The sequence below is a fragment of the Loxodonta africana genome, chromosome 18 (assembly GCF_030014295.1).
Source record: "Loxodonta africana isolate mLoxAfr1 chromosome 18, mLoxAfr1.hap2, whole genome shotgun sequence".
Classification (NCBI taxonomy): Eukaryota; Metazoa; Chordata; class Mammalia; order Proboscidea; family Elephantidae; genus Loxodonta; species Loxodonta africana.
Window position 1 is genome coordinate 70843234 of NC_087359.1, and position 24028 is coordinate 70867261.

Here is a 24028-nt window from a genome sequence, read left to right on the forward strand (position 1 = left end):
CAGTGGCAGAGAAATGGGGGCAGCAGAACCAGGAGACTAGCACAGATGCCACGGTGGACTTCTGGCCTACGGAGCAAGGCGACTACAGGGGCCATGCTGACCCACGGAGTGAGAGTGCTGAGGGCCTTCGGGCAGGAGGCTTGCTGGTGTAGTGGAGTGCCTCCAGGCACCTATCGGTGGAACTAAAAGAACTTTGTAACACTTGCTTGAGCAGGGCAGAGGCCAAGCTGAGGCCCAAGAGCCAAGAGAAGGGGCTGTCCTGACGGGGTCGAGAGGAGCCCTGCATGGCCAAGAGGGGCTCAGAGAGCTGTCGTGCACTGAAGAAGGGAGACTGCCTGCATGCTTCCTGATCCTCATCCCAAGTTGTCACCTGTTACTTCCCTAATAAACCCCGTAACTGTGAGTATGGTCTGTGAGCTTTGTGTGGTCACTGTGAAAAATTTCTGAACCCAGCAGAGAATTAGAGAGTGCCGTGGGAGGGACAGCTGGTGTCAGGGTTGGTGAAAAGATTGGAGAGAGGAAGTATGCCTGACCTCCACCTCACAGGAATCAGCCTTGGGCTGTTGCTGATGGTGATTCTCCCCCTCGTGAATTTAGAGGAGGTGAGATGCTGCCGCCATCTTTACAGCCCATATTAAGGATTATTGTGCAGCGATTAGAAAACAAAGTACATCTGTCCAAACTGTCATGGAGAGCTTTAGAAGGCATCAAGCGACAAAACAGTACATACAGTGCAATACTATTTACATAAAAGAAATTCTCCACATGGTCACAAATGCTGTTTTTAGAAGTGTATAGATATGAATGTAAATACAAAGAAAGAGGCCTAAAAAGATTTTTTTCCCAGTTGTCATCTAATTGATTACAACTCACCATGACCCCATGTGTGTCAGAGCAGAACTGTGCTCCATAGGGTTTTCAGTGGCTGATTTTTGGGAAGTAGATCACCAGACGTTTCTTTCCAGGCACCTCTGGGTGGACTTGAATCTCTAACCTTTCAGTTAGCAGCTGAGTATGTTAACCGTTCGTACCACCCAGGGACTAGAAATATGTTACCAAACTGATATTAGTTTCTGCTACAATTTAGGATAGCTGGAAAAGTGGAATTTTACCTTATTCATATTATTTAAAGTTTTAAAAGAATTAACTCATTTAATTGGTGTAGATCAAAAAAAAAAAAATAGAGACAATGCAGAACTCATATCCAAGTCCTGGGGAAGTAAAGCCCGGAGCTTACTAGGAGTGAGGAGCGCAGGACATTTGCTAAGAAGCTTGGTAGGGAGGATGGAGGAAACATGGTGGCCGGGCACATGCAGGGGAAAGCCCATGTTTGGAATTTTCAAAACACCCTTGTGAAGAGAAGAAATCACCATGAAATCATTAGAGGATGTTGAGACCTGAATAATAACTATGTGTATATATATATATAATATATATATTAACAAATATGTATTTATATATAATAACAAAATATATTAGGCCTTATGCGATGCAGATGGTGATACTCTGATCGACGTTTATAGCTTTACATGCTTAGACGGGGGCGAAATTTGGAGATGGATTAGTGCTCTGTACATACAGAAATGAGCAAAGGGGACAAGATAGTTCACTTCAGGGAGAGTCAAAAAGTTGTACAAGAAAGGAAAATAATAGAATGCCACCTGAGCCAGCTTGACTGGCATCTCATAGTCATAACATAAACCACTAAAGCCAGTTGCCATATAGTCAGTTCTGACTCATGGCGACCCAGTGCGTGGCAGAGAAGAACTGTGCTCCACAGGATTTTCAAAGGCTGATTTTTCGGAAGTAGATCGACAGACCTTTCTTCTGAGGTGCCTCTGGGTGGACTCAAGCCTCCAACCATTGCCAGTAGCCAAGTGCATTAAATGTACCACCCAGGGACTCCTGTCAATATAAACACTGGATGCTGATACTCTAGTAAGCTCCCAGCACAGAAGGCGTTTTCTCTTTCATTCATTGCTTTATTCTCAGCAACAGTGTCTGGAATGTAGAAGACCCTGAGTAACTATTGTCAAATGACTACATTTAACCATGATTGTGACATAATTATATCGGAAGGATGCAAAGACAGAAAATGTATGTATTTATGGTGGCAATGGGGTGAAAGAATGAAATCCTTAAATTTTGTAGCAGAAAAACAATAGATAATGCCTCAAAATGATAACAGAAGTAAGTACCAAAAAGAAAACAGCTTAAAGACTTTGGAAAAAGATCTTGGCAGTTGCAGCTAAGCATCTTGGGATAAAATCATCAATGAACCAGGAGCGGGAAAGACTAGAGGTCAGATAATCAAGAGAGGGCAAGATGTAAGAGAAGGCAGGCAGGTGGGTGATGTTTAAGTGAGGCTGGGGCAGACAAGGTTCTTCAGCACCCCGGGCCCTAGGAGTCAGAGCTGGGGAAGGAAAGGACAATGGGACGAATGAAGGTGGCTGGGAGCCGACCTGGTGGGCATCATAGCTGAGAAGGCAGGGTGTTGCCAGGGGCAGGGATACATCCTCCACCCCAGCTCCTTCCGATAAGGGACAGCTTCTCCTACCTGTAAACATCTACACGTACCAGTATAAAAAAGCTTCAGCCTTTATTAAATAAAAGGAGGTAGAAGACAGATAAGGGAATAGGCCAGGGTCACCTCCTTCCCCCTACATGTACACAGACATACAAACACAGACACTGAGTAAATGACGGACAATTCAGGGGACAGACTGAAGGGCAGAGGGAGGTAGCACCCTCCGAGAGTGGGCTCGGACCCAAGGGTGGGCTGAGACCTGGGCCAGGGGCAGCCGTTCTGAGGGGTTATGCTTAAGCAGCTTGGAGATGAGGTCCTGGGCTCCTGTGGGCACAGAAGGAGGGAACTTCAGGTCCACCTGCAGAAGTAGGGAAGGGGGAAGGGAGGACCAATTAGTTTCATCCTGGCTACAATTTCCTTCACTTCCCACACTATTCAGAGAGCTGGATAGGGCCCTGCCAAGTCTCGCTGTGGCCACTTCTGGCCCTGCGCCCGCAGCCGGCATGAAGCCCAGCCACACACCAGGCCAGCCTGCCCACCTTGACAATGCGCCGATATGTCTCGTTGTGTGAAGCACTCTCAAAGGGTGGGTTTCCCACCAGCAGCTCGTAGCAAAGTACTCCGATGCACCAAAGATCCACCTTCTCATTGTGCATGCGCCCCTCGATCATCTCTGGGGGCAGGTAGTCCAGGGTGCCACACATTGTCTTCCTCCTGGGTATTGGGGTGGCGGGGAGAGTAAGCAGGGGTCCCAGGGACAGACAGCCTCTCTTTTCCCACTGCCTGATGGCAGGGAGCCAAGAGACCCCAGTATCCAGGGGAGCAGTCCAGCCAGGCTCGATGGGCCACAGGGGTGTGGACAGGCTTAGCCCTCTGGGATTGGGGTGGGATGACACTATAAACCAAAGCCCCAGACTGGGCCTACATAGTCCCTGCATTTCCACCCTGAGGGATATATCTTAATAAAATAATCAGGTATGAGGCATGTGTTCATCTTAGAATTAAGGGAAAAATTGGGGACATCTCAAATGTCCATCAAGAAAGTTCAGCTGAAATAAATCAGGTCATATCCCTACTATGAAGTACTATGAACCAAAAAAAAACTAAACCCATTGCCGTCGAGTTGATTCCGACTCATAGTGACCTTTTGGACAAAGTAGAACTGCCCCATAGGGTTTCCAAGGAGTGGCTGGTGGATTTGAACTGCCAACCTTTTGGTTAAGAGCAGACCTCTGAAGCCATTAAAAATGATGATGTGAGAGTGTTCTTCGTAATATGGGAAGACAGTCCCAATACACTGAGTAAAAAATCTGGGCAACAAAACCGTGATACTCTATATTCGTAAAGACATTTCTACATCTATATTTGCATGAGGAGCCCCTGGGTACAGCTAACCGAAAGGTTGGAGGTTCGAGTCCACCCAGAGGCACCTTGGAATACAAGCCTAGTGATCTACTTTGGAAAAATCAGCCATTGAAAACCCCATAGACCCCAGACTCTCTGTTAGCCCAAAACTAAAACCCATTCCTGAAGCCAACTCTTCAGACAAGGATTAAACTGGACTATAAGACATAAAATGATACTCATGAAGAGTGTGCTTCTTAGCTCAAATAGATACATGAGACTAAATGGGCAGTTCCTGTCTGGAGTAGCTTGAAGATGAGAAGACAGAGAGGGACAGGAGCTGGTTGAATGGACACGGGAACTACAGGGTGGAAAGGAGTGTGCTATCACGTTATAGTGAGAGTAACTAGGATCACCTAACAATGTGTCTATAAATTTTTGTATGAGAAACTAACTTGAACTGTAAACTTCTACTTAAAGCACAATTAAAAAAAAAAAAAAATTCCATGGAGCACAGTTCTATTCTGACACACATGGGGTCACCATGAGTAGGAATTGATTCGATGGCAACTGGAATATTTGCATGAAGACAAACCCAAGTGTCTCTAGGTAACAAGATTCGGAGTGGTTTCATTTCGAACTTCCCAGCCTCACATCAGCACTGTCCTCCCTGCCCACCACCATACCTCAGGGAGGGGGCGTGGACAGACCAGCCGAAGTCAGCAATCTTGAGCTCTCCCCGGAGCCCCAAGAGCAGATTCTCTGGCTTTATGTCTCTGTGGATCACCTTCTTCCCGTGGCAGTACATCAAAGCATCTGCCAGCTCCTCCATGATCTGGAAGGGCCAAGGGCAGACAGTCAGACGAGGAGGGACCTTCCAGCTGCGAGCAGTGCACCCCGAGTCTTGAGCCCCTGCTGGCGCCCTGGGTGCCCACCCGCCCAGACCGTGGCTGTTCGCTGCTCATCAAAAGTGCGGCTCTTCTGCAGCTCCTTGTAGAGCTCCCCCCGCGGGGCATACTCCAGAATCAAGTAGACCCTCCGGCGATCATAGAAATAGTTGTAGAGACGCAGAATGTTGGGATGCCTGGGGAAGCACAGAGGAGCCTCAGTCTGCATCCTGGCTAGGAGCCAGGGAAAATGACAGGTCCATATGGGGCAAACAGGACCGGGCTGGGGACGCCAGGGCTGGGAGTGGTGAAGGGGAACACAGGTGAGGATGGGGACAGCTCTCTGGATTCATGGCTCTGGCCCAGTTGAGAGCTAAGCAGACACAGCTGCCTGGAAAGCAGGCTGGAGGTGGTGGAATGGAAAGAGAAGCTTGGGGCTGGGGGTGAGGGGCAGAGGGGCTTTGCTTGGAGGGTGTTGACCTACTGCAGATGGGCCTGGATTTCGATCTCTCTGCGCAGTTGGTGCTCCACACCCTCCTTCTCTATCTGAGACTTGAAGAGGACCTTGAGTGCCACGATGAAATGGCTTTTCTTCTCCCGAGCCAAGTACACATTTCCAAACTTGCCTTTACCCAGAGGACGCCCAATCTCAAAGTCGTCAATTGTGAAGGGCCGCCTGATCGGAAAGTGAGGGGAAGGCCGCTCAGTGCCAGGAGGTGGCATGGGTTTGTTGGTCATTTAAATTGTTTGTCTTCTCCCTACTCCTCAGCCCATCCTGCTCTCAACCCTCTTTCTCTTGGAAGGGAGCTGAGAATGGACCAGACTTTCCTGCCCCATCCCTACTCCACCTGCCCCTGGGGTTTACCTCCCTCGTTTCCTATCCCACCTCTTCTCTCCCACCCCGAGGCTTGGGGTACTTACATTAAGAAGCTGGGTGTCCCACTGCTGTTCTCTGTCATCTTCTTCTCACCAGGGGCAGCTAAGAGAGAACAGGAAAGTTGAGGCCCTCATTTGACCTTCTCATCCCTGTGCCCTCCCCATAGGCTCCAGTCCCTTCAGGTCAATCCTCTCCCTCGTCTGAGTTACCTGTGGGCTGGGCATTGGAGCGGCTCATGAGGACAAGTGCAGATGGGGTGGCAAGGTCTTTCCGGAATACTCTTTGGGGCAGGGTGTTTAGGCCAGATTGAGCCTGAGAAGGAGCAAGGGGTAGCTCTGAGGCGCTTTTGTCCCAGTGACTGGGCTGGAAAGTGCTACGTGTAGCAATTTAGCTACTTGCTATGGAGCCACGACTCACTCACCCCCAGCTCGAAGAGGAACACTGATAGAATTCTGCCACCCAGCCCTAAGACTCTGCTCAGAGCACAATATTACAATGTGTTATTAGCTATCAGCCTAAGTTAGACTTATATAAGGATCAAAAGACTCATCCCAACGCCTCACGTTTCACCTTTTTGGCCCTGGCCCACACCACATTCTCAGGTACAAAGCTCTCCAGCCTCTATAGTCCTGTCCATAACATCACATTCAGTCACCCAGGCCTCCCACCCTAGGGAGCAGTAGTGGACTGGGTCAATGAACACCCACAATCCGAGGAGTTTTAGCACAGAGGTATTCTCACAGTCCCCTAAAAGCCCAGTCTTTAAGGCTCAGGTGAGGTCCTTGAAGCCTTGGACGTTGCAGCAAACACCAGTAATTAGCCCTTTGCACCAACAGGCTTTTCTGGACACTGAGGACTACTTTGGTGGCCTGGGACCACTTCTAATTTTCAACCTCTCAGGTTAATATACGCAACTTTCTTTTGGGAGTGACCAATGTAGAGGTGACAGTGGTTTCTCATTCAGCCTCCACTCTTGACAACCTCACTAAGTGCTCCTGGAGGGAGGGAACTGTTGGACAAGGGATAGATGGACCCTCCAGGATGCCTAAGCCACACCAACAAGGGAGCTAAGCCAGTGCAGTGTTTCTTCAGCCCAGAGAGGAAGAAACCCTAGTGCCCTTAAAAACCTGTCCCAAGACAGCAACAAATAAACAAGTCCCAAAATAGACCCACATATATTTGGGAATTTAAAACGTATAATACAGGTGGCATTTCAAATCAGAGAGTGAACTCTTCAGTGAAAGGTGTTGGGACAACTGGCTAACCATCTAGAAAATACTCTATTTAGATCCTTCTGCACTCTAGTTATTAAAATAAACTCCAAATTATTAATTTAGACTTGTCCTTGACCTTTTAAACATCTTATTTCTATTTCCGGTCTATCTTATTTTTTTCAGGACAAGGGTAGGGAATCGTGGCTCAAAGGCCAGACCCTGACTCTGGCCAGACGCTCAGTCCCAGCTATCACTTGAATGTGACAAGTAGGCTCAGTCAGCCCAGCAGAGGGGCCAGTGGTTGGTCAGATTCAAGTTCACAGCACTTGAGAAGCCTTTAGGACGTGGCTGCGAAAGACCAGACCGGATTCTTCTAGCAAACTCTTGGAGCCCATACAGTGGAGCATACTAGCGAAGAAAGTGCTAAGAGGATCGGCCTCTGCAGGACCCCAAAGCTGGCATTGGGCGCCTTAGACAATCTCCAAGCAGTATCTCGCCATAGGGATAGGGGGAGGAGGGAGAGGAAAGGGCCTTACCGTCTGCCGGCCGTAGGGCCAGGGGTAGGCGTTCTCCTTCTGGGCCATCCTTAGAGGGAAAGGGGGCGGGGAGCTGAGCCGGAGGAGGGAAACAGAGCCGTGAGAAGAACATAGAATGAGCGCACGAGGGAGGGGTCTGACCTTTCTAGCCGGAAGCGCCTGCCTGGGGCTGGTGGAAAGGAGCGGATCAGCACGCTGGCCAGAGTAGTCGGGATCCGGCGCTTGCCTTGTCGTCCCTCCCAGCTACTGGCCCCACTCCCCTCCAGGACCCTCTCTCCACTTTTATACGCCCAGCAGCCCAGCGGAATGCGCGCGGGCCCGCCCAACGGACCCCGACCTGCCTGATCACCTGTCTTCTCCCGGCGCAAGGCCCGCGGAAGGGGGCTAGCTCACCTGGAGCCGGCGGGACAGCTGCTCTCCCTGCCTCCCGCAAACGACTGAATCTGCCCCGCCGCGCCCCAGCCGAGGCGCTTTCAAATCTCCCGCCCTGACCCCATTGGCTGAGCGCGCCGCCCATGCCCAATTCTTATTGGTTGGATGTTCCCTGACTTAGGCCGTGGGAGCCCAATGGAAACGGCGGAAGGCGCATTTCCGCACTCTCGCATTCCGGTGTGGAGAGGTTTTCTTTCCCCGAATCAGATGTTCTCAAGTTTTTTTTTTTTAATTAATTTAAATCTTTAATATATCTGGAATTAATCCGTGTGTGTATGAGTTAAGATGTAACAGATGGGTAGTCAGTTATGCCAAGACTATTTGTTAAAACTGCCACATTCCCAACGTGATTTAAATGCCACCCTTAATATATGAAGTTCCGGTTTTGGGTCTATTTCTGGGCCCCCTATTCTGTCACCTTATTTGTTCGTTTGCGTGTGTGTCTGTCCTTGTGTCATTACTATTTTGTTCTTAAAAGTCCTGCATCCACTAAAACGTCCCTAGGAGGAAGTATATGGACGTTTCTCTGCAAGTTCTCCTGCGGTTGCCATGTTGTTTGAACCTGCTCCGCCGCCTTGCTGCAACGTTCGCCTCTTTTCTGCTCCTTCCGACGCAGAAGTAACCCCACATACTGGTTTTGCCTGTTTTGAACTTTGCATAAACAGACCCATACAACATGTATTCTTCTGTGCCTCACTTCTCTTGTTCAATACTATTTGTGAGATTCATCCGTATTGTCGATGTACTACTGGTTTTTAAATATACATGAACATGATCAAATTTAAACAGTTCGGTTAAAAGTAAGACTCTCTACCACCCCAATTGCCTAGTCCTCTACTCCTATCCCCAGAGGCAACCATTGTCATCCGGTTCTTCTGTGTGCCAGCATTTTGTTGTCAAAATGATTCATCCTACCAGTAGAAAAATGAAAAAATTACAGTGTGATTGTGAAGAGGAACTTGAAAGCCCCGGTCCCAGCCACACTCCCCAGAGGTAAATTCTACTAATGTATTTTGATATACCCTTCTAGATCTTTTCTATGCACGTATTAGTTTGATATACCCTTCTAGATCTTTTCTATCACGTATTAGTTTGATATACCCTTCTAGATCTTTTCTGTGCACGTATTAGTTTGATATACCCTTCTAGATCTTTTCTGTGCATGTATATGTCTGTCCTTGAAAAAATGGCACAAATGGAATCATCACACCCATTGCTCTCCGATTTACCTCTTTAAATCTTTCAGTTTTCCTTGGACATTTTCCCACATCAACACAGTCAGACATAACTCATTCATTTTTAAAAATAATTTATTTTGTTGTTAAGAATATACACAGCAAAACGTACACCAATTCAACAGTTTTTACATGTACAATTCAGTGACACTGATTACATTCTTCCAGTCGTGCAGCCATCCTCACCCTCTTTTTCTGAGTTGTTCCTCCCCCATTAACATAAACTCACTGCCCCCTAAGGTTCCTATCTAATCTTTCAAGTTGCTGTTGTCAATTTGATCCCATACAGATAGATCTTGGAGGAGGTACAGCCAGAATGCTACTGGCATAAGGATAGAAATATAGATCAATGAAATAGAATTAAGAGTCTAGAAATAAGCCTATATATTTATGGTCAATTGATTTTTTTTTTTTAATTCTGCTTTAGGTGAAAGTTCACAGCTCAGGTTAATTTCTTGTTCAAAAATTTATACACATATTGTTTTGTGACACTAGTTGCAATCTCTGTGACTCCTCCTTTCCACCTCAGGGTTCCCTGTATCCATTCAACCAGTTCCTGTCCCCTCCTGCCTTCTCATCCTGCTTTTGGATAGGAGCTACCTATTTGGTCTCATGTATCTGATTGAACTAAGAAGTACATTCCTCACTGTATTATTTTTTTGTTTTATAGTCCTTTCTAATCTTTGTCTGAAGAGCGGGCTTTGGGAATGTTTCAGTTCTGGCTTAACAGTGCATCTGGGGGCCATAGTTTCAGGGGTTCTTCCAGTTTCTGTCATGGTCAGTTGATTTTGACAAGTGCGCCAAGACCATTAAACGGAGAAAGAATAGCCTCTTTAACAAATGATGCTGGTACGACTAAATAAATTTCCACGTGTAAAAGAATGATTGAACTCTTACCTCACACTATATTCAGAAATTAACTCAGAATGAATCAAGAATCTAAATGTAAGAGCTAAAAATACACCTTAGAAGAAAAAAAAAAAAAAAACAGGAGTAAATCTTTATAATCTTTGATTTGGCAATGGTTTGTCAGACACCAAAAGCACAAGCAATGAAAGAAAAAAAAGATAAAATTAAAAGCTTTTGTGTATCAAAGGATATTATCAAGATAGTGAAAAGACTTCCCACAAAATGAAAAAAAATTTGCAAATCATATATCTCATAAAGAATTTATATCCGGAATATATAAAGAACTCTTACAACTCAACAACAAAAGGACAAATAATCCGATTAAAAAATGGGCAATGGACTGAGACCAGAAGAACTAGATGATGGCCAGCTACCACCAACGACTGCCCTGACAGGGAGCACAACAGACAGTCCCTGACAGGGCAGAAGAAAAGCAGGGTGCAGAACTCAAATTCTAGTAAAAAGACCAGACTTAATGGTCTGACTGAGCCCGGAGGGACCCCAGAAGACATGGCCCCCAGACTCTTTATTAGCCCCAAACTAAAACCATTCCCGAAGCCACCTCTTCAGACAAAGATTAGACTGGACTATAAGACATAAAATGATACTTGTGAAGAGTGTGCTTCTTAGCTCAAGTAGATATTATGAAAATAAATGGGCAGCTCCTGTTCAGAGGCGAGATGAGAAGGCAGAGAGGGACAGGAGCTGGTTGAACGGACAGGAGAAACACAGGGTGGAAGGGAGGAGTGTGCTGTCATAGAGCAACTAGGGTCACATAATAATGTTTGTATAAATTTTTGTATGAGAAACTGACTTGAACTGTAAATTTTCATTTAAAGTACAATAATTAAAAAAAAAGGCAATGGATCTGAATAGACATTTCTCCAAAGAAAATATGCAAATGGCCAATAAGCACACGAAAACATGGTCAATATCACTGATTACTAAAAAGAAAACAAAAACACATTGCCTTTCAGCAGATTCCAACTCATAACAACCCTATAGGACAGGGTAGAACTACCCCACAGAATTTCCAAGGAGCTTCTGGTGGACTTAAACTGCCCACCCTTTGGTTAAGCAGCTGTAGCACTTAGCCATTATGCCACCAAAGTTTCCTCGCTGATAATTGGAGAAATGCAAATCAAAACCACAATGAAAGATACACTTCATGCCCACTACGGTGGCCATAATAATTTAAAAAAAAAAAAAAAAGGAAAATCACCAGTGTTGGCGAGAGTGTGGAGAAATTGAAACCCTTGTGCATTGCTGGTGGGGATATAAAACGGCACATATGCTGTGGAAAAGTTTGGTAGTTTCTAATAAATTTAATATAGGATTACTGTATGACGAGCAATTCCACTCATAGTTACATATTCCAAAGAACTGAAAACAGGTGCTCAAACAAAAACTTGTACACGAATGTTCACAGAAACACTATTCACAATAGCCGAAAAGTGGAAAAAACTTAAATGTCCATCAACAGATGAATGTATAAACAAAATGTGTCATAACTATACAATGAAATATTATTCAGCCATAAAAGGAATGAAGTTCTGATACATGCTACAACATGGATGAACCTTGAAAACATTAAATGAAAAAAAGCAGCCACAAAACGACACGTATTGCATGATTCCATTTATATGAAATATGCACAACAGCCCGTGTAGTCGTGGCCGAGTGGTTAAGGCGATGGACTAGAAATCCATTGGGGTCTCCCCGCGCAGGTTCGAATCCTGCCGACTACGCTTCGTTGGACACCCTGGTGGTAAAGACCTTGGCTGGTAACCAAAATACCTCCAGTTCGAATCCACCAAACCTGTTTCACAGGGTCTCTAGAAGTCGACAACGACTCGTTTGGTTTTGGTTCTGGTATCCAGAATAGGCAAACCCATAGAGACAAGAAAGCAGATCAATAGTTGCTAGCTAGAGGCTGGAAACCCTGGTGCGCAGTGGTTAGGTGCTACGGCTGCTAACCGCAGAGGTCGGCTGTAGGAATCCACCGAGCGCTCCTTGGATAACCCTATGTGCTATAGGGCAGTTCTGCCCGGTCCTGCCCCGCCCTCACAATTATTGCTATGTTTGAACCCACTGTTGCAGCCACTGTGTCAATCCATCTCATCGAGGGTCTTCCTCGTTTTCTGTGACCCTCTACCTTACTAAGAATGATGTTCTTCTCCAGGGCTTGTCCCTCCTGATAACATGCCGAAGGTACGTGAAATGAAGTCTCGACATCCTTGCTTACAAGGAGCACTCAGGCTGTAGTTCTTCCAAGACGGTCTTGTTCGTTCTTCTGGCAGTCCATGGTATGTTCAATATTCTTTGCCAACACCATAATTCAAAGGCATCAATTCTTCTTTGGTCTTCCTTATTCATTGTCCAGCTTTTGCATGCATATGAGGCAATTGAAAATATCATGGCTTGGGTCAGCTATGGGGCATCTTTGCTTTTCAACGTTTTAAAGGGGTCTTTTCCAGTAGATTTGCCCACTGCAATACTTCGTTTGATTTCTTGACTGCTGCTTCCATGGCCATTGATTGTGGATCCAAGTAAAATGAAATCCTTGACAACTTCAATATTTTCTCCCTTTATCATGATGTTGCTTCTTGGTCCAGTTGTGAGGATTTTTGTTTTTTTACGTTGAGGTGCAATCCATACTGAGGGCTGTGGGCTTTGATGGTCATCAGTAAGTGCTTCATAAGTCCTCTTCACTTTCAGCAACGTTGTGTCATCTGTATAGGGCAGGCTGTTAATGAGTCTTCCTCCAATGCTGATGCCGAGTTCTTCTTCATATAGTCCAGTTTCTCGGATTATTTGCTCAGCATACAGATTGAATAGGTATGGCGAAATGATACAACCCTGACGCACAACTGTTCTGAGTTTAAACCACACAGAATCCACTTGTTCTGTTCGAATGACTGCCTCTTGGTCTATGTACAGGTTCCACGTGAGCATAATTAAGTGTTCCGCAATTTCCATTATTTGTAATGTTATCCATAATCCCTTATATCCACACAGTGAAATGCTTTTGTATACTCAATAAGATAGAGGTAAACATCTTTCTGGTATTCTCTGCTTTTAGCCTAGATCCATCTAACATCAGCAATAATATCCCTCATTCCATGTCCTCTTCTGAGTCCAGCTTGAATTTCTGGCAGTTGCCTGTTGATGTACTGCTGCAGCCACTTTTGAATTATCTTTAGCAAAATTTTACTAGCGTGCGACATCAATGATATTGTTCGATAATTTCCACATCCTGTTGGATCGTCTTTCTTTGGAATGGGCACAAATATGGATCTCTCCCAGTCAGTTGGCCAAGTAGCTGTCTCTCAAATTTCTTCGTATAGACGAAAGAGGATCTCTAGCGCTGAATACGTTTGTTGAAACATTCAGTGAAGTGCGTGTTCATATCCTTTGCCCACTTTTTGATTGGATTGTTTGTCTTTTTGTGGTTGAGTTTTAACAGAATCATATAGATTTTCGAGATCAGGTGCTGGTCAGAGATGTCATAGCTGAAAATTCTCTCCCAGTCTGTAAGTGGTCTTTTTCCTCTTCTGGTGAAGTCTTTAGATGAGCATAGGTGTTTGATTTTTAGGAGCTCCCAGTTATCTGGTTTCTCTTCGTCATTTTTGGTAATGTTTTGTATTCTGCTTATGCCTTGTGTTAGGGCTCCTAACGTTGTCCCTATTTTTTCTTCCACGATCTTTATCGTTTTAGTCTTTACGTTTAGGTCTTTGATCCACTTGGAGTTAGTTTTTGTGCATGGTGTGAGGTATGGGTCCTGTTTCATTTTTTTGCAAATGGATACCCACTTATGCCAGCACCATTTGTTAAATAGACTATCTTTTCCCCAATTAACTGACACTGGGCCTTTGTCAAATATCAGCTGCTCATATGTGGATGGATTTATATCTGGGTTCTCAATTCTGTTCCATTGGTCTATGTGCCTGTTGTTGTACCAGTACCAGGCTGTTTTGACTACTGTGGCTGTATAATAGGTTCTGAAGTCAGGCAGAGTGAGGCCTCCCACTTTCTTCTTCTTTTTCAGTAATGCTTTACTTATCCGGGGCGTCTTTCCCTTCCATATGAAGTTGGTGATTTATTTCTCCATCACATTAAAAAATGTCATTGGAATTTGGATCGGAAGTGCATTGTATGTATAGATGGCTTTTGGTAGAATAGACATTTTTACTATGTTAAGTCTTCCTATCCACGAGCAAGGTATATTTTTGCACTTATGTAGGTCCTTTTTAGTTTCTTGCAATGGTACCTTGTAGTTTTCTTTGTATAGGTCTTTTACATCTTTGGTAAGATTTATTCCTAAGTATTTTATCTTCTTGGGGGCTACTGTGAATGGTATTGATTCGGTGATTTCCTCTTCGATGTTCTTTTTGTTGATGTAGAGGAATCCAAGTGATTTTTGTATGTTTATCTTATAACCTGAGACTCTGCCAAACTCTTCTATTAGTTTCAGTAGTTTTCTGGAGGATTCCTTAGGTTTTCTGTGTATAAGATCATGTCATCTGCAAATAGAGATAATTTTACTTCCTCCTTGCCAATCCGGATGCCCTTTATTTCTTTGTCTAGCCTGATTGTTCTGGCTAGGACCTCTAGCATAATGTTGAATAAGAGCGGTGATAAAGGGCATCCTTGTCTGGTTCCCGTTCTCAAGGGAAATACTTTCAGGCTCTCACCACTTAGGGTGATGTTAGCTGTTGGCTTTGTATAGATGCCCTTTATTATGTTGAGGAATTTTCCTTCAATTCCTATTTTGCTGAGAGCTTTTATCATAAATGGGTGTTGGACTTTGTTAAATGCCTTTTCTGCATCAATTGATAAGATCATGTGGTTTTTGTCTTTTGTTTTATTTATATGGTGGATTACATTAATGGTTTTTCTAATATTAAACCATCCTTGCATACCTGGGATAAATCCCACCTGGTCGTGGTGGATTATTTTTTTGATATGTTGTTGAATTCTATTGGCTAGAATTTTGTTGAGGATTTTTGCATCTATGTTCATGAGGGATATAGGTCTGTAATTTTCTTTTTTTTTTTTTTTTTTTTTTGGTGTCTTTACCTAGTTTTGGTATCAGGGATATGGTGGCTTCATAGAATGAGTTAGGTAGTATTCCGTCATTTTCTATGCTTTGAAATATGTTGGAACATTTCAGTTGGTGTTCTGTCAATTCCTGGAGCCTTGTTTTTACCAGTGCCTTCAGTGCAGCTTGTACTTCTTCCTTCAATACCCTTGTTTCTTGATCATATGCTACCCCATAAAATGGTTGAACATGGACCAATTATTTTTGGTATAGTGACTCTGTGTATTACTTCCGCTTTCTTTTGATGCTTCCTGCCTCATTCAACGTTTTCCCCATAGAATTCTTCAGAATTGCAACTTGAGGCTTGAATTTTTTCTTTAGCTCTTTCAGCTTGAGAGCTGCTGAGCGTGTTCTTCCGTTTTGGTTTTCTAACTCCAGGTTTTTGCATATTTCATTATAATACTTTAGTTTGTCTTCTCGAGCCACCCTTTGAAATCTTGTGTTTGGCTCTTTTACTTCATCATTTCTTCCTTTCCCTTTAGCTGCTCTTTGTTCAAGAGCAAGTTTTAGAGTCTCTTCTGACACCCATTTTGGTCTTTTCTTTTTATCCTGTCTTTTTTACGACCTTTTACTTTCTTCATGTATGATTTTCTTGATGTCATCCCACAACTGATCTAGTGTTTGGTCATTAGTATTCAATGTGTCCCATCTATTCTTGAGATTGTCTGTAAATTCAGGTGGGATATACTCAAGGTCATATTTTGGCTCTCATGGACTTGTTTTAATTCTCTTAACCTTCACCTTGAACTTGCGTATGAACAATTGATGGTCTGTTCCGCAGTTGATCCCTGACCTTGTTCTGACTGATGGTGTTGAACTCTTCTATTTTTTTTTCCACAGATGCAGTCAATTTCATTCCTGTGTATTCCAACCGATAAGGCCGCTGTTTATGATGTTGAAAAAGGTATTTGCAATGAAGAGGTCATTGGTCTTGTAAAATTCTATCATTTGATCTCATGTGTCGTTTCTATCACCAAGGCCAATTTTCCAACTACTGATCCTTCTTTTTTGTTTCCAACTTTTGTGTTCCAGTAACCAGTGATTATCAGTGCATCTTGATTGCATATTTGATCAATTTCAGACTGCAGAAGTTGTTAAAAATCTTCAATTTCCTCTTTTTTGACATTAGTGGTTGGTGCGTAAATTCGAATAACAGCCGTATTAACTGGTCTTCCTTTTAGGCGTATGGATATTATCCTATCACCCAGAGTGAATCCATATTCTTATTACTGACTTTATCAGGTTTTTAATTATGACATTTCCTCATATGATTTGGGATTTGGGTTTGTAACTTCATCTTGGCTGGGATATCTTTTTTATTTTGTTTTTTCTTTCTCTGTCTTCCTTTGAGGGGTGTTGGTCACTCCTCCCTGACCAACAATTGGGCCATTGCCTTTAATTAGCCTCCTTGCTTCCAGTTAAAAAACAAGTCTTATAGTGGTATTTTGGGGCTGCTGCCCCACAGTGATTTTGGGAGTATCTCAAATGCAGTCAGTGAGCAGAGGGCAAGTTGCTTCAGTTTCAGGTCTTGAGGCTGCATCTGAGTCCTTCTGCATTTCTGGCCCTAAAGCTCTAGGCAAGGAGTTGACAGTTTATAGCCTCCTTTTTCGATATAGGAATTCCATTCCTGCTCTGGCTTCAGTGAGCCTGACTCCAGTCCTCTGTCCCCAATTAGTCCCTGTTTACCTACTGGACATGAGCACCCAGCTCCTGCTGCCACTTCCAGACCCCAAGCCCTGCAGTCCTGTAACATCGGCCCCGTTCAAGGCTTTGCATATGTGATATCTTGTTCTTATGACTGGTTATGGCCTTTTAGTTCACTTTTAAAAATATTTTATCATGTTGATATGCATATCATATCAATGGTATGCATTTGAAGCAAAAGGGAAATGGCAGAGTGGGAACTTACGATGATGTGTCTCCCAAAAATTAAGGGCCTTTTCTAAATGCCAGGCTTTCAGAGTGTATGACAGCCAGGTTGTTGTATGAATTAAGTACACTAAGTAACAGTAAAACAACTGGAGTTCAGCTTCAGTTGGGGAAATAATAGGGAGTAGTGGGGAGTGTGGCAAATGGGAGCATATATGCCTCAAAGAGCAAGGCAATACTTAGCTCTGGTGGATTGTTACTATGTGGAAGTGTAGCTCAAGTACGGCCAGGTCTTAAGAGTTTTAAAGAGAAGCTAGAAATCTAATTTATTATTATTATGATTATGATTGCACTTTAGATGAAGGTTTATTGAACAAACTAGCTTCTCATTAGTTAATACACAAATTTGTTTTGTGACATTGATTACCAACCCCACGACATGTCAATACTCTCCCTTCTTGGGTTCCTTATTATCAGCTTTGCTGTCCCCACCTGCCTTCTAGATCTCGCCCCTGGGCTGGTGTGCCCCTTTAGTCTCGTTTTGTTTTATGGGCCTGACTAATCTTTGGCTGAAGGGTGAACCTCAGGAGTAACTTCATCACTGAGCTAAAAGGGTTTTTGGGGCTATACTCTCGTGGTTTCTTCAGTCTCTGCCAGGCCAATAAGTCTGGTCTTTTTTTATGAGTTAGTATTTTGTTCTACATTTATCTCCAGCTCTGTCCAGGACCCTCCATGGTGATCCCTGTCGGAGCAGTCGGTGGTGGTAGCTGGGCACCATCTGGTTGTACTGGACTCAGTCTGGTGGAGGCTGTGGTAGTGGTCCACTAGTTCTTTGGCCTAATCTTGAAGTTAGAAATCTAGATTTACATGATTAATTTACTGAGTTGTAAATGTTGGCAAATAAGTTACCAAACAAGTTTGTGGGCTAGATTTGGTCTGCAAACTATCCATATTCGATCCCTAGTATGCCCAGGTCTCTTCTGGACTATAAAGCAAACTGTATGACCATCCTTCCCTCCAGGGTCACAGACCTCATTCAGTCACTCATCACGAAGCTTTTGTGGAACACCATGCAGCACAATGCCACAGGCTTGACTCTGGACCTACCGCGTGCAATCTGTGTTGCTTAGGCAATGCGTTTGTGTTTAATCCCTGAGTGTGACCTCTAGAATGAGTTTACCTATCCTGCGTGGCAGGACTGTTGTCAGGATTAAATGGAGTAAGGTCACTGAAGCTCTTAGCACAGTGCCTGACACAGAGTAACCCTCAATGTTGCTTGGCCCCAGTGGGTAAGAGAAGGGTCTTTATGAAGGAATGTCAGCTAATAAGTACAGAAGAAAAGATAGAATTAGAAAATTCCCATTCTGTGATCCTTAAAAAATAATTCAGGCAAGGTGCTCTGCTTTGAGTGGGCAGCTGAGGGGCAGCAGGACTGGCGGGCCAGCTGCCTCACACCACCCCAGTAGGCTGCCAGAGCTCCTGGGCTATTGCCTTGCTAAGTCCCCAGGAGTTCTTCGATCTGAGCAAGCACAGCTTCTGCAACAAGGGCTGGCCTATTGTCTGCCCTCTGTCTTGGTACAGGTGACACAGTGACCACTCTGACAGAAGGCTGGGGGCAGGAGAAGGAAGGAGAGGGCAAAGTGCAGTTTCCAGCCTGGGAGGATGTCTGCTGGCTGGGTGGTGGTGACTAAGGCATAAAGGCGGGCTTCGTTTTAGATGTCAAGGAAAGAAATTTCCCACTGGAAAAGACAAGGCCTGGATTTCTTTGTTTCGTTTTCTTCAATATACAGCAAAATTGCATGCGGCTCCTCCTGCCTTCTAGTGATTTCCGAGAAGTACGGGAAAAGGTAATATTTGTATTTAACATCCTTGTGTTTTACTTCATGTTGATATGGCTAGAACATCAGAGATGTTTAAAAAAAAAATTTTTTTTTAATTTAGACCAAAATTCTAAAGAAGACAACAATGAAAACAATAATCAAGAAAAAAGAAAAGAAAAACAAAAGAAGGAAAGAGAAAAAAAGAAAGGAAATGTATTTTTGCTTGAAAAAATAACACAGCCCTTTGGACAGCAGTACAGTTAGGGGTGGAAGGAATGTCTGGAGATCTACTTCCGAAAATTAGCCAATCAATGAAAACCCTATGGAGCACAATTGTCAGGTCCACAACTAATCATGGGAACAGAGCAGGACTGGGCAGCTTTTTGTTCCGCTGGGCATGGGGTCTTCACGAGACAGGGCAACTGGATGACCTCTAAGAAAACACCACAGTCATCGATATAGTAGGGCTAAGGATGGCCTTTAACCCGGGAAATGGAGTGTCAGGACTTTATGCCATAGACCTAATCCTGCACTGGCGAAGACAAAGCGATGCACAAAGATGCTCACAGCAATAGTCAGAAAAAAAGTGCAAGTAATCAAACCACGCAAATGCCTGGCTTTAGAAGAATTGCTTAATAGTGTGCAGAATTGCCCTTGAAGTTTAGGTGGCCATTAAAACTTTAATTACGAAGACTATAGAGCCATATTTATATTACAATGATGTTGAAAATAATGGAGTACAAGATTATAGACGTCACTGGCAAGTGGAAGTAATTTCCCAAAAATGAAAATAGTTCTTAGGATAATGATTATAAATGACTTGTTACTTTAAAAATTATCAATTATTGCTGCATTCTTTCCAATAAAGAAATTTATTTGAAATAAAGCACTTATGCCAAATACATCTTCTGAACAAGACTGGAGACTATTCACTAACAATTCTGTGTTAGGATAACCTAAAATAGCTATGAGATTAAAAGTATCACTGTTTTAATTGGTTCATTTGAGGAAACAGTAAAATGAAAATAAAAGTTCAGATATTTTAGAAAAAAAAAAAAAAAACAGAAACACTCAGGTTTGTATTTTTCTCATTAAAAAGAGTTCCCCCCGCTCGGTGGTCACTGCAAAGCTATCTTGATTCCGGAAAATATGTACTCCTTTTGACCCCGACGTGATTTGAACACGCAACCTTCTGATCTGGAGTCAGACGCGCTACCGTTGCGCCACGAGGCCTTCTCGAACGCCGCCGCTTCGTGGGTCTCGTGAACAGATGTATCATCAGCAACCAAGGGTGGAGTTTTGTTCTCAAGCTCCGCCCCCAAAGTTTGGAGTTGTTTTCCCAGCCCGGAACTGACTAGAGACGCCGGCACATAGGCATTATTTACTTCTTTAAATAATATTTTATTGTGTTCTCAGTGAAGGTTGGTCGGTGACACCGCTTACATTCTTCACAGCTGCACATAGGAATTTAAGTCTTCCTCTGGGGAATGACAAAGAGGTGCAGATTGTGTTTAGGCGCGCTTGGGTTAAGGCCCAATCTTTTAACCGAGGGTGCATTGAGCTCTATCGATAAAATCGATAGAGATGCGAATTTTATGTGTTTGGGACTTTTTTTCCTACGGATAAATTATTATGGTCTCACTGCATTCTTTGTCCCCTAGACGAATCTTAGATTTAATCTATACTCTGCCGGTGAGTCAGGAAACTTCTAGTTAGCGTCCTTAGACCTCGGTTTTCTCATCCGTAGACTGGGTATAATCACAGTCTCCCGTGGGGTGACTGGCGCGCGTTAGCGGTGATGGGAGCCGCGCGCCTCTTACTCAAGGGCGCTCTGCGCGCCACTAGTTGCTTCCGCCTGGACCCTCAGACTCACTTGTGCCAGTCCTTTCATTTAACCCTGGCTCAGCCCCGGAGTCGTGTCACTGGGGCCACGACTCTGTCAACGTCTGTAACGTTGGCAATGTCCAAGGCCAGGCCGCAGCCAGCTGGCGTTGCTGGTACAGCGGCGCGCACGGCTGCATCCCGAGGGGCTGGGCCAGGTTCAGGTCCCAGCCAGCGCAGATCTACCTCTTTTTTTTTTTTTTTAATTTATATTTTCCTCTCGTTCCCTGAGTCCCTGTGTTGGGCAACGAGGGGTGTCATGAGGATCGCTCCCTTCCAGGGGACCTGCTCTCCTACGCCTGCCATCTCCGCCCAGCCGTAGGTTCCCAAAAGCCCTACTCTTGATAGATGCGCCCTCGCAGGCTTCTCCCAGCGAGAACAGCGCGCCGGGACCTGGGCCGGGACCGCCTGCTCTGCCCGCTCCCCTTGCAAATCAGACACAAGAAGGAGGAGGCGAACGAAAACAAACAAAAAAGCAGTCTTGACATCCCGGACCGTGAGGGCATCGGCCTGGGACCGCGCGTCGTGTAGAGGGTGGGGGGAGGCTGAAAGTTCCTTGCTCAATTTCAAGCTGAGACTTGGAAAAAAAAAAAGATAAATTAGCCACACATTTAAGATGCAAGTTACTTAAAGGAAAAAACAGAAATTTAGAATGTGAGCTCGAGAGTCAGGACAAACTCCCCCAATGCCTTCCTCTCTTTTGTCTTCCTTCCAAGGCTCAGGACAGGTATGTCCTAAATAAGTAGAATTTTTTTTTTTTTTTTAGTGGGCTTTAAAATAGGAAAGAGTGGGAGGAAAATGTCGCTCACTCTCCCCGTCGGGGAATCGAACCCCGGTCTCCCGCGTGACAGGCGGGGATACTCACCACTATACTAACGAGGAAGTAGCTTGCCTTGGTTCTCTATTCTAAGCCCTTGGTCAGAGGCCTTCACCGAGCGCAGCGCGCAAAGCGGGCATCACCTGGAGATTCCGGCCTTCCCACCATTAGTAAATGCTGAACAGAAAACCACGCACATCCCAGATTACGACCGAGCGCGAGTCCCTAGGAGGGCAGAAGAGAGCTGGAGGGTCCGAGAGACACCAGCCAGAGAGACTCCAAGATTGCAGAGGTTCGAGTTCTGAGAGTCCCAGAATTCTCCCGAACGCATGCCACTTCACTACCTGTCACTCTCCGCTGTAGGTTGGCTGGCATCAGTCAAACCGAGATCAGGGCTCTGGAGGCCGGGGCGAGGCACCAAGCAGGAAGGCCGGGGCAGAAAGTCATCTCGCCCAAGTCGGTACACGCCTCCACTCTTCCTCACACGCAGCCGGACTACGCCCCGTGAGCTTCCTCCAGCTTCCGAGCTGTCCAGTCGGAACGACAGAGCTCAGGGCAGTCACACCCCCTCCAACCACTCGTTCATAGCGATGACTTTCCAGTTCCACCTCTGCAGCGCGCTGAAGCAACAGATATCTCGGGGCACTTTAATTCCAGAGAAAAAAGCAAAACAGGGCTCGTCCGGGATTTGAACCCGGGACCTCTCGCACCCGAAGCGAGAATCATACCCCTAGACCAACGAGCCGACGTGTAGACCTGACCGAGGACTCCTTTAGAGGTCTCCCAGTCTTGCCGCGGTCTTGGGGTCACTGCAGGGAGGGAAGGGTCTAGGCGTGCGCTCTGGGCTCACCGGTACCGCAGCAGGGAATACTGAGCAGGGTTCTGAGAACCTCTCCCAGCTCCGGGTCGGTGAGCTCCAACTCCTCGCAGGAAATAGCGTTGGGCGAGTGGGAAGGAAGGGTCTCGGCTTCATCCCGGTGCCTCTCTTCAGGGTCTGCCTTCAACACCCGGATTCCCGCTCTACCCATCGTCAAGGTCTCGGCGCCAGTCCTCGGTCCCAGCCCCTGTTGCAGAGCTTTGAAGACTAGCGATAGAGTTGCCTGGCTTCGGGACAGGCTGAGGGACGATTAGCCGGCCCTGAAATCCCTAGGTGAATAACAGCCCCTTCCTTGTATCTGTCCGTCCCCTTGGAGTGGCGGACTGGGCGAGCACTGGGCCGGACCCCAGGGTAGGCCACGGTTTCTCCAGACCGCGTGGCGGAGTCCAGGCGAGGATTCAGAGAGAGTAATTCCTGGGACCATGAAGACCTGCGGAGGAGGCGTTACTGAGCTGGGTGACAGGCTCAGTCGGGGAAGGGGACCAGCTTTCCAGCCTGCGGGAGTGGAGAGGGGTGCCAGTTCATGCCACCAGGGCCGTCCCTAACGTCCAACACACCTGCCAGCACTGGTCCCGAGGGCTCCCTGCCTGTAAGATTAGGCTCTCCCTTCCCTCCCGTCTAGCCTCGGCTCTTCAGTTCCTCCTAGATGGCTCAGAAGGAGACCCTTCTACCCGCCACCTAAGACCCCCAGAAGGTAAGGTGCTCTAGGCAAGCACCCACGTGGAGCTGGTCCAACTCCAGCAGGCCCAGTTTTGGGACCGCCCAGTCTCAGGGCTGCTAGTTGAGCCTCTTAGCTCTTAATACACTCATCATATTCTTCCCTGAGGGCTACCAAGAGCCCTGGCAAGGTCTGGTGGGGTCGGCTGCAGGCCCTATATCCTGCTTTCCCTCAGCTGAGAGGGAGTTCTGGTGAGCCCTCCCAGTATTACGATTCTGACCTGCCTGCTGTGGCACTCGACCAGCCTGGGAGCATCTCTGGGCTGCCAAACCATTTTTTCCCACGCCCTAGTTGTGTGATTTGTGGGAAAATACTCAAACCCCATGTACCCTTGAGGTGGGGAGACTCTAATGAAGGGTTCAGCTGTTTTTTTTCTTTCCCAGGTGTCTCTGGCCAGACAGCGGGGAAGGACAGCAGTGGGCAGCCCACCCCAAGCCTTTGAGGTCATGAGAAGGCACCAAGGGCTGATATTTTGGTATACCTCCTTTTCTAATTCCTATCTCCCTCCGCTTGGACCGCAGCTTTCCCAGTGCTTCCCCACCCCCACTCCCACCCCCACCCCAGCCAAGTTTCAGGCACTTAATCTGCACTGAGGTTGAGGCATAAATCCTTTATAGAACATGATGAAATCTATGGCCCCTCTTCCTAGAAAAATGCATACAATATCAGGGAGTTCACAGATACCCTGAAGCCTCATCCATGGACCCCACTTTTAGAATCTAAAAACTAAGGTTAAATAGTTGATCATTGCTGAAACTTTGGTGGAAGAGTTTTACACTTTATTTAACACGAGTCAAACTTTACACTGCAAAGTTGAGTTCTAACGTGTAACTTTCAGTAGTCACAATCATCTGAAAAAAAAATTGGGCAGGAAAGGGTGAGAAGATATTCTTAGGGAATTTGTGGTGGTGGTACCCCCTAAAAAAGAACCCTGATATGCTGGATTTCTCTCTTTTACAGACTCCATCCAATCAGTTACCCAGT

General features: G+C 45.5%; 1 protein-coding gene, 1 long non-coding RNA gene and 4 other non-coding genes across 8 annotated transcripts; 1 reads left to right on the top strand and 5 right to left on the bottom strand.

The window, feature by feature from the left end:
- Positions 1 to 1878: 1878 nt before the first annotated feature.
- Positions 1879 to 8844, bottom strand: AURKB (aurora kinase B). 2 transcript variants are annotated; one of them, XM_003416912.4, is made up of 9 exons: positions 7779 to 8844; positions 7386 to 7458; positions 5845 to 5947; positions 5680 to 5737; positions 5243 to 5434; positions 4817 to 4955; positions 4558 to 4706; positions 3067 to 3241; positions 2287 to 2885 (listed from the first exon to the last, which is right to left on the bottom strand). In XM_003416912.4, exons 2-9 carry the CDS (start codon positions 7431 to 7433, stop codon positions 2712 to 2714), a joined length of 1038 nt encoding a protein of 345 aa, XP_003416960.1. In that variant the 5' UTR covers positions 7434 to 7458; positions 7779 to 8844; the 3' UTR covers positions 2287 to 2711. The 2 variants fall into 2 exon arrangements, with proteins under 2 accessions (XP_023412201.1, XP_003416960.1); XM_023556433.2 differs by lacking the exons at positions 5680 to 5737; positions 5845 to 5947; positions 7386 to 7458; positions 7779 to 8844 and having other exon boundaries at positions 1879 to 2885; positions 4807 to 4955; positions 5243 to 5350.
- Positions 8845 to 11627: 2783 nt separating this feature from the next.
- Positions 11628 to 11709, top strand: TRNAS-AGA (transfer RNA serine (anticodon AGA)). The gene has a single exon. It is a non-coding gene; the product is annotated as a tRNA-Ser (tRNA).
- An 8203-nt stretch (positions 11710 to 19912) lies between these two features.
- Positions 19913 to 19984, bottom strand: TRNAW-CCA (transfer RNA tryptophan (anticodon CCA)). Its single transcript has one exon. It is a non-coding gene; the product is annotated as a tRNA-Trp (tRNA).
- Positions 19985 to 20817: 833 nt separating this feature from the next.
- Positions 20818 to 22036, bottom strand: LOC111752519 (uncharacterized). Of its 2 annotated transcripts, none has more exons than XR_010318455.1 (2): positions 21794 to 22036; positions 20818 to 21209 (listed from the first exon to the last, which is right to left on the bottom strand). It is a non-coding gene; the product is annotated as an uncharacterized LOC111752519 (long non-coding RNA). The 2 variants fall into 2 exon arrangements; XR_002787431.2 differs by having other exon boundaries at positions 21498 to 22036.
- On the bottom strand, positions 21443 to 21514 carry TRNAD-GUC (transfer RNA aspartic acid (anticodon GUC)). Its single transcript has one exon. It is a non-coding gene; the product is annotated as a tRNA-Asp (tRNA).
- Positions 22037 to 22122: 86 nt separating the features above from the next.
- TRNAP-CGG (transfer RNA proline (anticodon CGG)) lies at positions 22123 to 22194 on the bottom strand. Its single transcript has one exon. It is a non-coding gene; the product is annotated as a tRNA-Pro (tRNA).
- Positions 22195 to 24028: the final 1834 nt, after the last annotated feature.

What these genes read in the sequence shown, in the direction of transcription:
- AURKB (XM_003416912.4), bottom strand. Translation starts at nt 7,433, where the DNA reads ATGGCCCAGAAGGAGAACGCCTACCCCTGGCCCTACGGCCGGCAGACG. An exon ending in GAAATCCAGGCCCATCTGCA is followed by an intron (nt 4,956 to 5,242) that starts GTAGGTCAACAC and finishes GTGCTTCCCCAG; the next exon opens with GCATCCCAACATTCTGCGTC. An exon ending in CATATCGGCGCATTGTCAAG is followed by an intron (nt 2,886 to 3,066) that starts GTGGGCAGGCTG and finishes CTACTTCTGCAG; the next exon opens with GTGGACCTGAAGTTCCCTCC.